Source organism: Chiroxiphia lanceolata, chromosome 12 (genome assembly GCF_009829145.1).
Source record: "Chiroxiphia lanceolata isolate bChiLan1 chromosome 12, bChiLan1.pri, whole genome shotgun sequence".
NCBI classification, from domain to species: Eukaryota; Metazoa; Chordata; class Aves; order Passeriformes; family Pipridae; genus Chiroxiphia; species Chiroxiphia lanceolata.
Window position 1 is genome coordinate 13,914,792 of NC_045648.1, and position 14,676 is coordinate 13,929,467.

The 14,676-nt window shown below is 45.1% G+C and overlaps 1 protein-coding gene and 1 long non-coding RNA gene across 11 annotated transcripts in view; both read left to right on the forward strand.

Moving 5' to 3' along the window:
* Nucleotides 1-1,878: 1,878 nt before the first annotated feature.
* LOC116793114 lies at nucleotides 1,879-4,953 on the forward strand. The gene is made up of 2 exons (XR_004359382.1): nucleotides 1,879-2,647; nucleotides 4,690-4,953. It is a non-coding gene; the product is annotated as an uncharacterized LOC116793114 (long non-coding RNA).
* A 1,080-nt stretch (nucleotides 4,954-6,033) lies between these two features.
* Nucleotides 6,034-14,676, forward strand: part of TCF12 (transcription factor 12) — a 163,432-nt gene continuing 154,789 nt past the window's right edge. For 3 of the 10 annotated variants that reach the window (XM_032700721.1, XM_032700726.1, XM_032700730.1), the window contains exons 1-3: nucleotides 6,039-6,304; nucleotides 7,942-8,041; nucleotides 8,833-8,905. In XM_032700721.1, coding sequence (XP_032556612.1) covers nucleotides 7,967-8,041; nucleotides 8,833-8,905 — 148 coding nt within the window. In that variant the 5' untranslated portion in view covers nucleotides 6,039-6,304; nucleotides 7,942-7,966. Of the gene's footprint in view, nucleotides 6,305-6,796; nucleotides 6,902-7,468; nucleotides 7,779-7,846; nucleotides 7,866-7,941; nucleotides 8,042-8,832; nucleotides 8,906-14,676 lie in introns of those variants that run through there. The other 7 variants (XM_032700728.1, XM_032700731.1, XM_032700729.1 and 4 more) reach the window with 7 other exon arrangements.

The following is a 14,676-nucleotide window of genomic DNA, read 5'->3' on the forward strand; positions in this document are numbered from 1 at the left end:
TTGCCCTGCCAGAAGGGAACTACCTAAAGTTACCTTCCCCTGGCTTTGTGTCCTGTGTCTGGGTTCTTTGGTCGCTGACAAGGATTGGCCTTAACTAGTCCTTTCTTCAGTAGGTGCACTAACAGTCTCCTTTTTTTCTGCTTTAGTCCTTGTTTCCATGAAATGCATGAATGGGATCTCATTTTCCTTGGATGAAATTAGCAAATAAGTTTGTGATTCATTAAGAAAACTCATCCATCCCCAAGAACACAGTGTTGTTGTCTGCAAGTGATTTCCTTAGGAAAGAGTGGTGGTGCTCAGGCTTTATCCTCTCTGAAAATTAACTCTATTCTGACTAGCCAATGTCCTTCAATGTGAGACCTGTTTGTGAAAGATGCTTTGCCCCAGTGGCTTTCAGCAATAATGCTTATTCTAGGGATATTTCGAAAGTGCTCATGACGCAGTCGATCATAAAAACGTGTAGTGGAGGGCATATAGTTTACACAGCAGACTTAAACCTATGTATTATTTCCTCACTGAAAATAAGTCCCTTTTATAATCTGTTACATGATGCTTTGTCGTAATCTGTGTCTTCTGAGTTTACAAATGAGTTTTCCTAAAATGAAGCAGTTCAAAGTGGTGCAGCTGCACAGCACGGGGACCGTTCTTGCCAGCAGTGTGTCCCTCCAGCAGCCGGGCTGTGCTGTGCCCGCAGCTCGGCGGGACTGGCTCTGTCCAACACCACCTCGGTCACCTCCCAGGAGCAGTTGGCATGGCCACGATCAGGACTCCTGAACAAAAGGTTGAGATACACTGAAAAAAGGAACTTCCTTTCTCCAGGGGATATCAGTCTGCTTGTGGTTTAATGAACGCTTTAATTAAACATCTCAACATGTTTCTATTAAGGTTTATATAACATTGATTTTTTTTTTAAGCCATCTTTAAAGACAGTGTAATTTTAGATTAATTTTATTAAGCTAGTGTAAATCTCCTGTGACTACTTATTTCTACCTAGCAAGGTACTGTAAAAGCAGGAAAACATGTTGCTTTTAGCATGCACTTGTTAATTGTTTTTAGCTAAATTAAGAAATACTTGCTTAAACGAACACCCATTTAAAGTCACTTTTTTATTTAGACTGTTTGCTTCCATTGATGATGTTCAGGTTCATTCCTTGAGCTGGGGGAAGATGAGAAATGTTCCTTCCAGGCGCACATGGCCAGGAGCCGCAAATGTTCAGTCGTGTGCGATAACCGCGCTCGTACGGAGCCCCTGTGTCGGTGTGTAAGTCCCGGGGGGAGCGGGGAGCCGCCGGGCTTGGGGCGGCAGCAGGGAATACGGGAAATAAGACTTTCCCCCCCCGAGACGAGCCGTTCGGAGCGCTGCCGCCCTGCCAGCCCCGCCGCGGCAGCCGAGCCGCCGGGACGGGACGGGACGGGACAGGACAGGACAGGACGGTTCCCGTAGGGGCCCGCGGCCGGCGCTCGGTGCCTCAGCCGCGCCCGGCCTGCCCCCGGGCTGGGCGGGCCGGGCCGGGGCCGGGCTCCCCCGCATTTCGTAACCGGCCCCGGGGAGGGCTCAGCCCGCCCGCCCCGCCCCGGGACCTGCGGCGAGGAGCGGCCCCCGACCCTCCCCCGCCGCCGCCGCTCCCCTCCCCTCCCCCGGCCGGCGGAAGGAGAAATAGTCCTCCCCGCATTGTTCGGTCCCGCACAACTTCGGGCCGCGCCGGGGAGCGGGTGGCGGGGCCGGGCGGGTACGGCCAGCGCCGCTTCCCCCGCGGGGCCGCCCCGGGGCAGCGGGACCCGGCGCGTCCGGACGGGCTGGGCGCGGGCTGAGCCCGGGGATCCCCGGGGCCGGGCGGGGTTCGCGCAGCCGGAGGGGCCCCAACGGGGCCGCTCCGGCAGCTCCCGGCGGGCCCGGGGTCTCTGGCCGCGGTCACGGCCCCGCTGTGCCCGGCCCGGTCCTGCTCCGGAGCCATCTCCCTTGGGCCCTCCCGCCGCGATTTTTCCCTTCAATCGCTGCCTTTTTTCCCTCCCCCGCTTCCCCCAGTCAACTTTTGTAGGAATTCCTCCTGTGAAGAGGTCGAGCTAAAGCTTCTACCCACTCCCTGCTCAGCCACAAGCACTTGGCGAGCGCTTTGTCAGCAGCAGGAACAAGTGAAGTGTACAAGCAGCAGGAACAAGAACAGTGCCCCACAGAAACAGGTTTTGACTTTGCAGTAGTCACCCTGCATGTGCTCTCCGATCACCTCCTAAGTACTACTCTTTGGTGACGAGTTTTCACCATTGTAGCCTTCTGCAAATGTTCTGTATCTTCCATATTGTAGAACAAGTTACATAATATATATGTTATATAATTTTAATTACCGCGAGGTAAATATAGCAGGCAGCAAATTCAGTTATCTGTGAGATGGGCTGGACTGATAAGAGCGAGCACTGCGCAATCAAGAGGCTTGGGCACAGGAGCACAGCTGTATGTAGGATACTTTTCCGAAGTCTGCTTTGGATGGAAGCGGTGTAGGAAGAGCACAATGCTTCCCCAAGAGCTTCATCCAAAAGTTTCATGTATTACAACAAAAATATTTACTTTTTTTACTGGCTTGAGTCAGATTCCAGGTGAATCCAGTGAGAAAATGGAATTGCTTTGTCCATGCCAGTTGCAGGAAACAAGGTTGTTTTCTCCTTATTGCTTACTCCAAATGAGCATTGCTGTCTGTACTGGGAAGTCTACTGGAAGCAGTAGAAGGGATTCAGTGGTTTAAGTGAGGATGGGAATTTGTTGTAAGAAACTAAACAAGAACAACAAACTGGAGCAGGAAAGAAGCTTTGCTGACTTTTCTCCAGGGCTATGGATTTGCTGAGCAATAGCATTTATCATGGATAAATTGCTGGCTGTGGATGCAAGCTGAGCACATACATGTTGATTTAAAGGAGCCATTGCAGTGAAAACTTCATCCTCGGTCAAGTGCTCTGTTGGGGAACACCCCAGGAGTTTATACAGATTGGGTGGTGGTAGTGGATTAATTCAGCATGTGTAAATTTAAGAATAAATAAACCAAAAGGAGACATGCAAGCTTAATGATTCTATTCACACAGGCATGATACATTAAATAGTAATACAGAATACATTTTCTCACATCCCTGAATGCACAACAGCTGTCTGCTGTATCAAATATTTTTCCTTTAAGGAGTGGGTGGAAAGCAATTCATGAAGGCTGTGAAAACCGTGTATGAGTGTGATTATTTTCAGGGAGTTGTACTCAAGTGATTTGGGTTTTATATTCCTCTTAATTTTTTTATGTCCTGTACGTAATTCCTCATTTTCATGGTCACGGTGAAGCATGCAGAAGAATGTTGCCATCGCCATCTGGCAGCTAGCAATTCCCTGATTGCTCTGGTTGGTTGCTGACCATATTGATGTTGGTAGATCAGCTGTCAGGGCAGTTACCATAAAGATTTACAGTTGCATTGTGTGTTCTGTCAGTGTCTGGAGTTCACTGATGACTTTGTGTGCATGGATTTACCTGCCTGTTACTTGCACTACTCCGTGACAGGCTGAAGACTTCTCTCAGGAAAGGGTATTTATCCACAAGACTGATAAATTCATTTATCCTGGTAGATCTCTGTACTATCCATCTGATCGGTTGCTCCCTACAAAGTGAAGACCTTTTATTTTTAAAGACGTGAAAGAAAGAAAGGTGTAACAGTTGCAGAGGGTGTTTTAGCCTGGTGTGTAATGTACAAGGAAGGTGCTGCTGTGTCATGGAAAAGTTGGAAGTTCTTAATTTTTGTGGTTTTTTTTGTGTAATATGTTTGCTGTATTTGCACATGTACAAGGAAATAATCATATCTAGGAATTGCAGCAGGAATCAGACTGAAGTATTCTATTTGTTGAAAATTGGAAACTGTTGTACCTATCTGAACCAGGTTTCAGATGCTGATTTCTGCAAATCTTTTAAAATGTTTATAAAGCTTCTAGAGAGCTAAAAGCAGAGACTTTGTTTTGGCTTTTTTGGGGGAGGGGTGTTGTTTTGTTGGTTTTTTTTTTATTTGGCTTGATTTTGTTTGGATTTTTTTCTGCTTGAATGTTGACCACATTGGTTTCTGTTTCAGTTTCTGCAGATGACTATGACAGGATAAGGATGTGAATTGCATTTTTTTTTTCAAGCTCCTATCTTTACGGTGAACAGGAATAATTTATAATAATTTATAGGGAGTGACAGAGCTGAAAGGATTCTAAGTAAGTAACACCTTGAGAAAGAGGTGGAGATTCTGAGAATAGATGAAAGACAGTATAGACAAAGAATATTGTGCCTCGATGTTTTGGGTGTACATGTTAGTTCTAATCAGTGTTACATGAAAAGGAGTTAAAAACTGAATAGGTCAAAGATCCCAAGTCTCACCAGTGTGGCAGAATATTTTCAGTACCCAGGAAACATTAGGTTAAATCACTTTAGAATTTTACTGTAATGGAGGATGTGATAGTTACTGATCTTTCACAGCAGTTTTAGTCGAGCTACCTGCAGGAGTATGTTCTGAAATTTCTGAATGGGCCAACTCATTACAGTTTTATCTCCCCAGAGCAAACTCCTTTAGGTCAGACTCCCAGTGCATTTTGGGCCAAAGCATACCTTCCCTGAGGCCTTGTGTACTTGCTAAGTTGTCTGGCATAACTTCTGGAAAGTTCACTTATGTTCTGATAATTTTTTATAGGTGCCTGGAAATGAAGTTCTTCTAAGAGGGCCAACAGCCCGTGGAGGTGTAACACAAAAGAACGGCTGCTACAAAGTCACTTTTGGTACTGAGTGTGTTTACTCAGCATCTGCACGAGAAAGTGACATGTCATTGTGGAGCAAATGGAACATCTTGTGGTATTTCGTGTAACTTTAAACCTTGTGCCATGAATTACGTGGATATGTCATCTTCCACTCGAAGTTTCTGACTGCAAATAAAGGCCTTAAAGTGTGAACCTTAAAATCTGATGTCAGAAGGCAAATACAAGGTATTCTATTTGAAATTAAGTTATAATTTTAATGCAATTACACATCAGCACAAATAATTGTTAGAATTATTGCTTCCACCTTCTTTACATTTAGTCAGTTTTTTTGAGCAATGCTTATCAGCCTGGCAGCTGTGCTGGCACTGAGTGCCACTACTGGTTAAAAAGCAACGCTTCCAGAGAAACAATATCTTCACAGTATGTAAATGGCAGATCTTCCTTGTAACAAAAATGTGTTAAAGTTCCTCATGAAATGATCTCTGTCACTGGGTACTTTCCTCTAAAGTGAAGTGTTATTTATACATCAAAGAGAAACAGTACATACTTATATCCCTCAGGGGCACACAGAATGGAAGTCATTGTGTTGATATTTTAATACAAATTGCTTCCTGAATTTCTGAGTGGCAAATATATGAATATTCATAAAATCAGGAGGCCAAATGATCATCCAGCACACGGCATATATGGGAGAAAAATGGAGGAAAGTCTCCAATTTGTTTTTGCCTGGGGGTGGTTTGTTACCACATTCCCCTTCCTCCGGAAGATGTCGCAGCCAGGGCCTGGGGTGGGAAGAGTTTATTTGGAAGGGATGGGTGTGTGGCTGGAGAGCCCTGTGTACAGCCTCCTGCCTTCCAGAGCTGGGGGACTGCCAAGCAGCATCCTGTAAGGGATGCGTGCTCCTCCACACAGCACTCCTTTCCTTGCCGTGCCTCCTGCCTCCCTGGAGCCTTTTAGTTTCTCCGGGATTTTAAGTATCCTTGTTTCATTGTCCTCTTGTTTTCTAAGTCCTCTTGCTCCAAAAGAATAACATGCCAGAAGCCGCATAGATTATTACTTCATAATTCTCCCTTTCAGCGGGAGGGATAGGTGGCCCTCGGTAGCCGGGGTCAGAGAGGAGCAGGCCCAGCCCCAGGTGGTGGCAAGTAGGTGCCACCTGGGGGCTCTGCAGGCTCGGGAGACGGTCGTGGAACGGAGCACGGGCATCGCACCGGCACCGCACCGCTCGGTGTCGGGGAGAGCCGCCCTCGCCGCAGGCCGGGACTCTGCTGTGCCGGAGTGGCTCAGGCACGAAATAAACTTCCCAGCAGGACAGGCTGGCAGTGCCGTTTGTTGAGGGGGAGACGGAGCACAAAAGAGTGATTTGTTCGTAGCAGTGGCAGGACCCAAATGAGGGCGCGGGTTCTTCACCCGCTGGTTCCCATTTCTGCACGGAAGCCGTGGGGCTGGTTCAGCTTTAGCATCACCTGTTTCAGAGAACTGCAGAGTTTGAGTGTGTGTTCTTGCACTAACAGCCATGTTCTTGTGCTTTGAAACGTTGTGGTTTTAATGGTATGTATTTAAGAGGAAGCTGCTAATGAACGCTTAAATATTTATGTGGTCTATATGCAGTTTTATTTTGCGCAGTAAGGCTGTGTATTGCTACATAAAAAAGTATTAAGGCATATTTTAGGGGATGGGGAGTGCGATCATGTATTTTGGGGCACGTGCGTTGCCGGCGGTGCTGCATGTCGAGGTTTGCTGGCGGGTACGGTCGAGTTGGGGAGCGGTGGGGAGGGGTCCGTTCCCGTGCGCTGCGTGTTTCTGCGAGCGGCCCGGGGGGGTCCCGCTTCTCCCCCGCCGCTGGGGAGTGCGGGGGCCGAGGCGGGACCCGGTGCGGCTCCCGGAGGCTCCCGCGGGTCCCCGCCCGGCCCGGCGGGAGCGGCGCAGCGCCTTAAGGGTTAAGGCGGCGGCGGCGCGGAGGGATACGGAGCCGGAGCCGCGAACGTGGTGCTGAGGCTCTGTAAGCAAAAAAATGTCCGCCTGAGGGAACCCACAAGTTCCTTCCAGCGGGGGGGGGAGCGCTCGGCTCGTCGCCTCCCACCCAGCCCGCGGCCCGCCCGCCGCCGCCGGCCCGGCCCTGCTCACCGGAGCGCGCGGGGGCAGCGGGTGAGTGCGGGCGGCCGCCAGAAGTTGGGAAGAGAGCGGCGGGGGTGGGGGGGGTGGGAGGGGGTAGGGAAGCGGCGGCCGGGGCGCTCGCAGGGGCAGAGGCGGCGGGCGAGGGGACGGGGCCGCGGGCGGGCGGGCGCGGGGCGGCGGCGGCGGGGAGGCCGCGGGGGCGCCGCTGAGGGACCCCGAGGGGCGGGTGGCGGGGCGGGCGTGCGGCGTGTGCGGGGCTCCCCGGGCCGCGGACCGGCGGGGCGGGAGCGGGTCCCCCGCGGGCGGCGCTCGGCGTCTCTCCCCGCTCTCATAAAGGCCCGGGCGTGCTCCGAAACTTGGCCGGGGCTGCGGGGCCCCCGCCGCTCCCCCGCCGGCACAAGGGAAGAGCGCGGGCCCCTCCCGCTCCCTCTCGCCCCCCCCGCTCCCGCCGCACGCGCATTCCACACGCACCCCCCCCGCCCGGCGGCGCGCGCGCCCGGTCCCGCGTGCGCGCGTGCGGCGCGCGGGGGCGGCTCCCGGCCCGCCGCGGTCCCGAGCGCCGAGCGGCGGCCGCGGCCCCCGGGGAGGGGAGGGCGGGCGGGGAGAGGGGGAGCCGGCACCGGCGGCGGGCGATAATGCCGGGGCGGAGATGGCTCTGCTGAGGCTCGTCCGGCCCCGCTCGTCAGCCCCATTGTTGCGGGGACAGTGAGTCACTTAATCTCTCGCTAATTCTCCGGACCTCGCCGGGGCCGCGGCTGTTTGTTTGCTTTCGCTTGCCTGGGGGGGACCTAATTCCTGGCGGCGGCGGCGGCGGCCTCGCTTTGCGGCGTGACCGTGGCACGGTAGAGGCTGGGAGAGAAGTGGAATGAAGGAGAAAAGGGAGCCTGAGGAAACTTGAGGAGAGTTGGTTAGTTCGGGGGAGCTGCCGATCCCGTCAGCCCGCCCGGCCGAGCGAGGCTCCCCTGGGAGCCCCCACCCCGTCCCGGGGGCGCAGGTACCGGAGGCCCCCGTTCGCCGCGGGCCGGTTCCCGCGGGGAAGTGCTGCCTGTGCCTCTCTCCTTGTGCCCTAGAAGGTGATCGGAGCAGCGGAGGAAGATGAATTCCCAGCAGCAGAGGATGGCCGCTATAGGAACTGACAAGGAACTGAGCGACTTGCTGGACTTCAGTGCGGTAGGATATTCTCCGAGGTCTTCTCATGACTTCTCCGTGGTCATGCGAAGTGAGGAGTAGGGGCAGCAGCGTGCAGGGCTCGGCTGGCTCTGCCTCAGCCAAGTTGGACACCTGAACTTTGATGTAATGTCTAGACTTCCAGATTTAATACGGTAATACCAGCTGGGTCAATTGGTTTAACTGGTTAAAATCAGGCTGACCCAGTGATGGCATAATCTAATAATTAACGTTTGTTAAGCTGGCGTGTGGCGCTGGTACTTTGGCTCTTTTTTTTTTTTGGTTAAACAAAAGAAAATTTATTGCCCACAAATAACAGAATTTATTCATTGATGGTTTTGGCTTAGAAAATCATAGATATTTTCTGTGTGATACTTTTAACAGATTTGCAAAAGTGTTCTTGATCTATAAACACAACAGAAAACTACTGCTTCTTAAATGCTGTCTTTATCCAGTGACTTTATACTTGCAGATCAGTAAGAAACGTAATTTGAGTAGCAAAATTTAAGACATATAACTATTTGAAATTGTCATATTAGTAGTAGGTGTCCTTTTAATTTTTTAAGTTGTTCATGTTCATGCAGAAGGGAGATTTTAGTGGTGTTGATAAATTGCAAGGAGTACTTCACTTATTGGTTTTGTGGGTCTAAACTGCATCTTGCATTCTGTTTATTTTCAAGCAGAAACTAGAAAACAGAAATGGTTTCATATTAACCTTTCTTTCAGTTTACATTAATAATTCATCACAGACTTTCAAACCTGATTAAAATGCGTATTTTTTTCTTGTTTTGCAGATGTTTTCCCCACCTGTTAATAGTGGAAAAACCAGACCAACTACGCTAGGAAGCAGCCAGTTCAGTGGATCAGGTAGGATGCACCCGAGATACAAAATGTTCACCTCACTAGGTCTTGATGTTTCAGCACAGTCTTCATGTGCTCAAAGTAATCTTTCATTTGTACATATTCTCACAAGATCCTCAGCTCAGTTACAGACGTGTTGTTTTGATCTTAATAACGGATTTTGCCAACTTTAACCACAGTTTTCCTCTGTGTCTCTTAGACTGTTTGTCCCAGAGCAGCGAAGTGTTGAGTCTCTGTAGCCATACTGACATGGAAGTTGTCTGGTTGTTATATTAAAAATAAATGACTGTGTTGGTTTGGTTTGAGAAAATCAAACCTACCTGCTCAGCTGAAGTATTTTCTACCCCCCCCGTGTGAAAGGAGAAAACACTGGAGTAAAATGCCAAATAATGGAATACTCCTGACTCAAGGATATTATATTTTAAAATATATTTTTAAAGGCATCTATTAAGGGAAATGTAAGTTTGATACAATTTTCTAGTACTGTGTAGTTATCAAAGACTTGACAAGTAGAATTCTCTGATGTTGAAACTTTATCAGTGCCATCTGGAAAACAAGTAACAGTATTTACACCTTGCATGTGTTTTGTGGCTTCAATGTATTTTCATGAGTCCTCCTAATAGCTGTGTCAGAGACCTTTAAGATAAGCCTGTAAGAGGAAATAAGTGCAAATTTTAAAGATACTTTGTATCATTCCCTAAAGGGCACATTATTACTTATCAAAAGAGAAACTTAAGTAAGTTTTTGATTAAGTTACTTTTTATGTGGGCTCATCTTGTTTGAATACAGTGAAATTATATTTTTGTTTTTATGAAGACAACAAAGTGATGTTTGTATTTTAGATAATGAAAATAAATATTGACAATGCCAGTAGAGAAGCAAAGTAGTGGCTTGAAATTGTGGGGTAGCAACCCCTGCTTGCCTCTTACATTGTCATAGCTGTTACTTTGAGAGTCCAGTTGGCACTCTGCCTTATAGTGACACTTCAGAATTTTTGTTTTTAAAAGCATCTTAGTTGTGTAATTTTCCAAACTTTTCGGAGACTACCTGCCACATTTAATTTAATGAAAATATGTAGCAAATCCTGTACTTTTACATACTTGAAGTCTTTTATGTTTTCTTCAAAATATGTGATTTGTTTTCTCTTGCTCTTTGAGAGTACATCAAGTTTTAATTATTGGCAATAATAAGACAGGAGATCTGTATATGGTGTAGTTAATATTTTTTCTTCAAATATAAATATTCAAGACAGTTGTTTCCCTGAAGCTTGTTTTAAAAGACATTGGGGCCCCTCCCAACTTAATTGTGGGGAGCACAACCTGAGCATTTTGTACCACTTAGTTCTTGCCTTTCCTGAAGGAGTAGAATAACTTTCTGTTGAATAATAGAGCTTTCATTTTTAGTTCAGGTCCTAGGGCACTGTTAGGTTATGTGGCATGCCCTGTTTGTAGGTAATGTTTCCCTTTCTCTCCTTGTATAGTTAGAAAAAGAGGGGATACCAGAACAGTTAGTTCTTTGAGAGAAACAGTGTTAGTGACCCCTGGAATTTCTTTACCAGTATGGTGCATCATCCCATAAATATCAATCCTGAGCAGCTGTCAAACAAACTACAGCCTCAGCTGAGTTTCTCTTCGAAAAATAGTAGTATATATTTGTAGATTTTCATTAAAAACATTTCTAGTTGTAGAGATTTACTGGTTAGTGGGATTATATGCCCTAATTCTTGTAATGTTATGACCTAACCCTTGACCTAGAGGGATTACTCTGCAGGAGTGAGAGGTGACAAACTTCTATATTAGTTGTGTTCTGAGTCAGTGTGAAGTGTTATAGAAATATTATGTCAAGATCACTGAATTACAGGCATTTTATTTCTAGTACTCAGATTTAATTGTGATCTTGCTTTAATTTCAGGTGTTTTGTAAGTTCTAGGACAAACACTGTTTAAAAACTTTTTTTTTTTTTCTTTTTACTGCTAGAGGTCACTTTTTAAAGAGAAACATGAAAAGAGGAGGTATTTATTCCTTTGAGCTGTCTAGCACTGCAAAGCACAGTACAGGCATATTCCTAAAAAGTACTATTTTTTTTCCTTTGGATTTTCCTACCTCTTACAGACTTTCTGTGATTTTGATGGCAATACAGAAGTGAAGATTGCTTCAGTATCTTTCCCGTTAAACTCAGTTGTTTTATTTTTGTGATGTCTTTACAAGCATACTAAAGGAAAGTGCTTTCCTTTTCTTAGTTGGAATAAGAATGTGTTCATTGTTTGTTATTATAGAGACCCCTTTCTCATTTAAACTTAAAATAAACATCTGAAAACACCTTCCTTGCTCCTTCCCGAAAAAAACTAGCAGTGATTCCAGAGTCAGCCTAATGGCCCCCATTAAGCAGGTGAAAATCAATTGTGTATCTTCTTGGTTCTGTGTTTCTGTGTGTTTCTGGGAAATCTGATTTAGAAGGAATCAGATATTTTTTTCATGATATTTTTTTCCTTACCACCCCAGGCCCCCCAGTTTAAAAGGACAAATTAATTGCTGTTCAAGAGCGGTTAAGTTCTGTTTGTTTTTCAGGTGTGGCTTTGTGAAGTGTTGGAAATTACTAGTATAATGTTATTAATTCTGATGTAACAAGCTCGATCTGCTATAATTCTGCAATATTTCTGCTGATTATCTTGTAAAAATATGTGTGTAGTTGGGTTGCATATATAAAACAGCTAATACAACTGATCTAGAGTTTATAAGAAATTACTGTCCTGGATTAACAGATGAACATTGTGTTTTGATTAAAAGATAGCTGAAGTCTGGTGTTGGGGCAGGCTTGCTTTCTACAGGTCAATCAGTTATGAATGAAAGCTGCAGATGAAATAAGTGAACTAATCTGATATATCATAGTATGTTATGACAGTAAGTCGTGTAAGCTGCTGATAAAGTCAAATAACTTGGTCAGACTACTGGTGAAAGTAAACATATTGGAAAAGTAATCTGATATATAAGTCAGTAAGTTAAGCCACAAAATATTCCTTGTCATACCTGTTGTAATTAATTCTTGTTTAAAATGGAATTTGCCATTCTTTTCTCCTCCAAAACCAACTGGTGAAGATAAAGCCATTTCTGTCTTAGAAATTGTAGTAGGAGAAGACAAAGGCCAGAGATGTGCTCTCTCGGGTTTTTTAATCAGGCTTTTTTCAGTTTTTATTTAAAATCTAAAGTTTCTGTTGCTACTATGGTTAACAGCAACTTTTATGATTTACAGTGAAATTTTGGGTTGTTTTGCTTTTGTCTAAGCCACAACACATATGCCAATACAAACTTGGGTGGTTACTGATTTTGCCCAATGCTCTTTATTTATTAGAGTAACTCCATTAACATCCAGTCACAATATGCAGGTGCCTGCCATAGGCAAAACCAGTGCAATTTTCCTATGGCTTTCAGTAGCTTTGATCTCAATTTCATCTTTTTTTTGTAATTGAAATTTTTTTAATCTCAGTTTTGTTACCCTAAAATAAATAGTTTCTTTCTTTCTTTTTTTTTTTTTTTGTCTTTTGCAAAGAACATCTCATATGTTAAAGAAGAATAAATCACAGGCAATATTTTCCTGTGTAGCCAACTATTTTCTATTCAGTAACTTCCTCAGTGTACCAGTGGCATTATTTTTACGTGTGGCTGTGCACCTGCATATGTGAAGTATCAGTGAAAGAGGTGAAGTGGATGTTTAACAGAAAAGAGTGATAAGAGTTTGAAGTAAAAGGTGCAGTTTAAGAGCAAGTTGTCAGAATATGACATTTCTCTTGCCCAAAAGATCCTTCTGAAGTTCATGAAAAGTAAGTACACACATTTGGATGTGGACAGCTTTGGGCACAAATCTTGTGTGTACCCAGACATGACTTGTACTGGACCTACATGAGAAAAACCTTGTGGATGTAGCTCTTTAGGTTGTCATTTGTATGGGTTTGGTCCCCTTTTATGGGAGTTCAGGAGTCTGCCCTTTCCTCTTTTCTTTACCAATGTACTGAGTTTGCAAGGAGTGGATTGGGACAGACCACTAATTAGTGGCTTGATGCAAAGACCATTTAAGTTGATAGCTGCCATTAACCTGAGTGTCTCTGAATTAGGGCCGTGTGTCTTGAGAATGGACACAATGGCAATTCTTTAGCACATCTATTAAGTTACCAAACAGTGTTTCCAAAATTAACCAAACCTGACTTTATTGCTGTTTGTCCATGCTGTAAACTCTTATTTCCTTTTAAATTTTGCATCGGCGGTTCCTTGTTTAAAAAAAAAAAAAAAGTCCCAAATAAAAATAAAATTTGGGGGAGTTACCTCGATGGGCAATATTCGAAATACTCTGTTCATTGATCTACACCAGTGTTGAAGACAAAAGGCACTCTTAATTCTGACAGCCTTGAAGAAAACGGCAGAAACAGGAGACTTTTTATGTATGCAAGTTAGTGCTCCTAACCTTTCAAAGTACATTATTTCTAATTCTTTTTGTCAGAGCTATGATTCCTAAGAAGAATCAGTTCTGTGATATCATTCTGAGTGTGTTTCTGGTGCAGTCTCCCGTTGAGGTGTAGGAAAATTCCCAGTGGCTGCTCCTAATCTCTGAATTAAGGAGTTGACAAGAGATCTTGTGTAATCACACAGTCAGGTTCTCCAATGTGTTAGGTCATGGCAGATTTTAAATAAATAAATGAAAAAGTGGAAGGCCTATATTTTAGGAATTTCATATGTATTTCTGGTTTTATCACCCAAAATAAGTTGTTTTCCTGTGTGTTTTTGTTAACTGTTCAAAAGAAGATAGGGTTATTGTGTGTTAAATGCTACAAATCTGTAGGAATAAACATTAGGTCATGCAGCTGTGTGGCTTTTTAATTGTTTTCAATTTTTTAATATGTAGTTTGTCCTCTGGCTTCATCAAAGGTGAACCTGCAGACCTGGTAACCTGCTATTTCATCTTGGGTCTGAGGGGTGCTAAATTCTCTCCTCTTCTGAAGAGCCTTGAAAGCATTGTAGAAGCCTTGTGCTGGAAAGCAGAGAGGTGTCCAGAGCTTCTTCACCTTCCAGTTGTTTGTAGGGGAGACCCATGGGTTACTCTTCAAATGGGCCAACTGCAAGTGAGGTCAAGATTTCAGTCTGGATCCCTCACCTGTTGCATTTAGAAACCTGAAGGGTGATACAGAATTGGTAAATATGTGACTCTGCAGCTGCCTGTTGGCGGCTCCTGTCTCACTGTTGCTGTCTCTTCCTCCTCCCTTTCCCTAGCTTTTGGAAAGACAAATTATCAGGCACTTACTCCATGAACAGTCTTTAAAAGCATATATTCATCTTTAATACAGCTTCCATATTGTTTAAGAAAGAGAAGGATAAAAAAATGTTGGATAGAGAGAACTCATAACCCAGCCTTAAAGTGAACAGTCTCTTGCAATGTGTTTGTGGTCTTGTGGGTGTTGATGTTTCCTGTGATTAAAAAAAAAAAAAAAAAAAGGAGGAGAATGGAAAAGTTACTAGAACAGCTCAGTGTTCTGAATCTGGTTTGGAGAGCAGATAAGTAGATGTTCATCCATTGTTTATTGCTGTTGACTGTGGCTTCTGACCATGTAAACTGGTCAGAAATTCTTTTGCTGTTTTCCAAATAGCTAATTTGAGAATTTTTAGTAGTGTTTGGCCTGTCTTCTGTTTAGAGATGCATTTGACACTGTTAGTAAGGGAAGCTGTGGCTCTGGCTGTGTTGGTGTGCAGAAAGTGTTCTTTCAAAAAGTTAATCCTCTATTTCCAGCCATG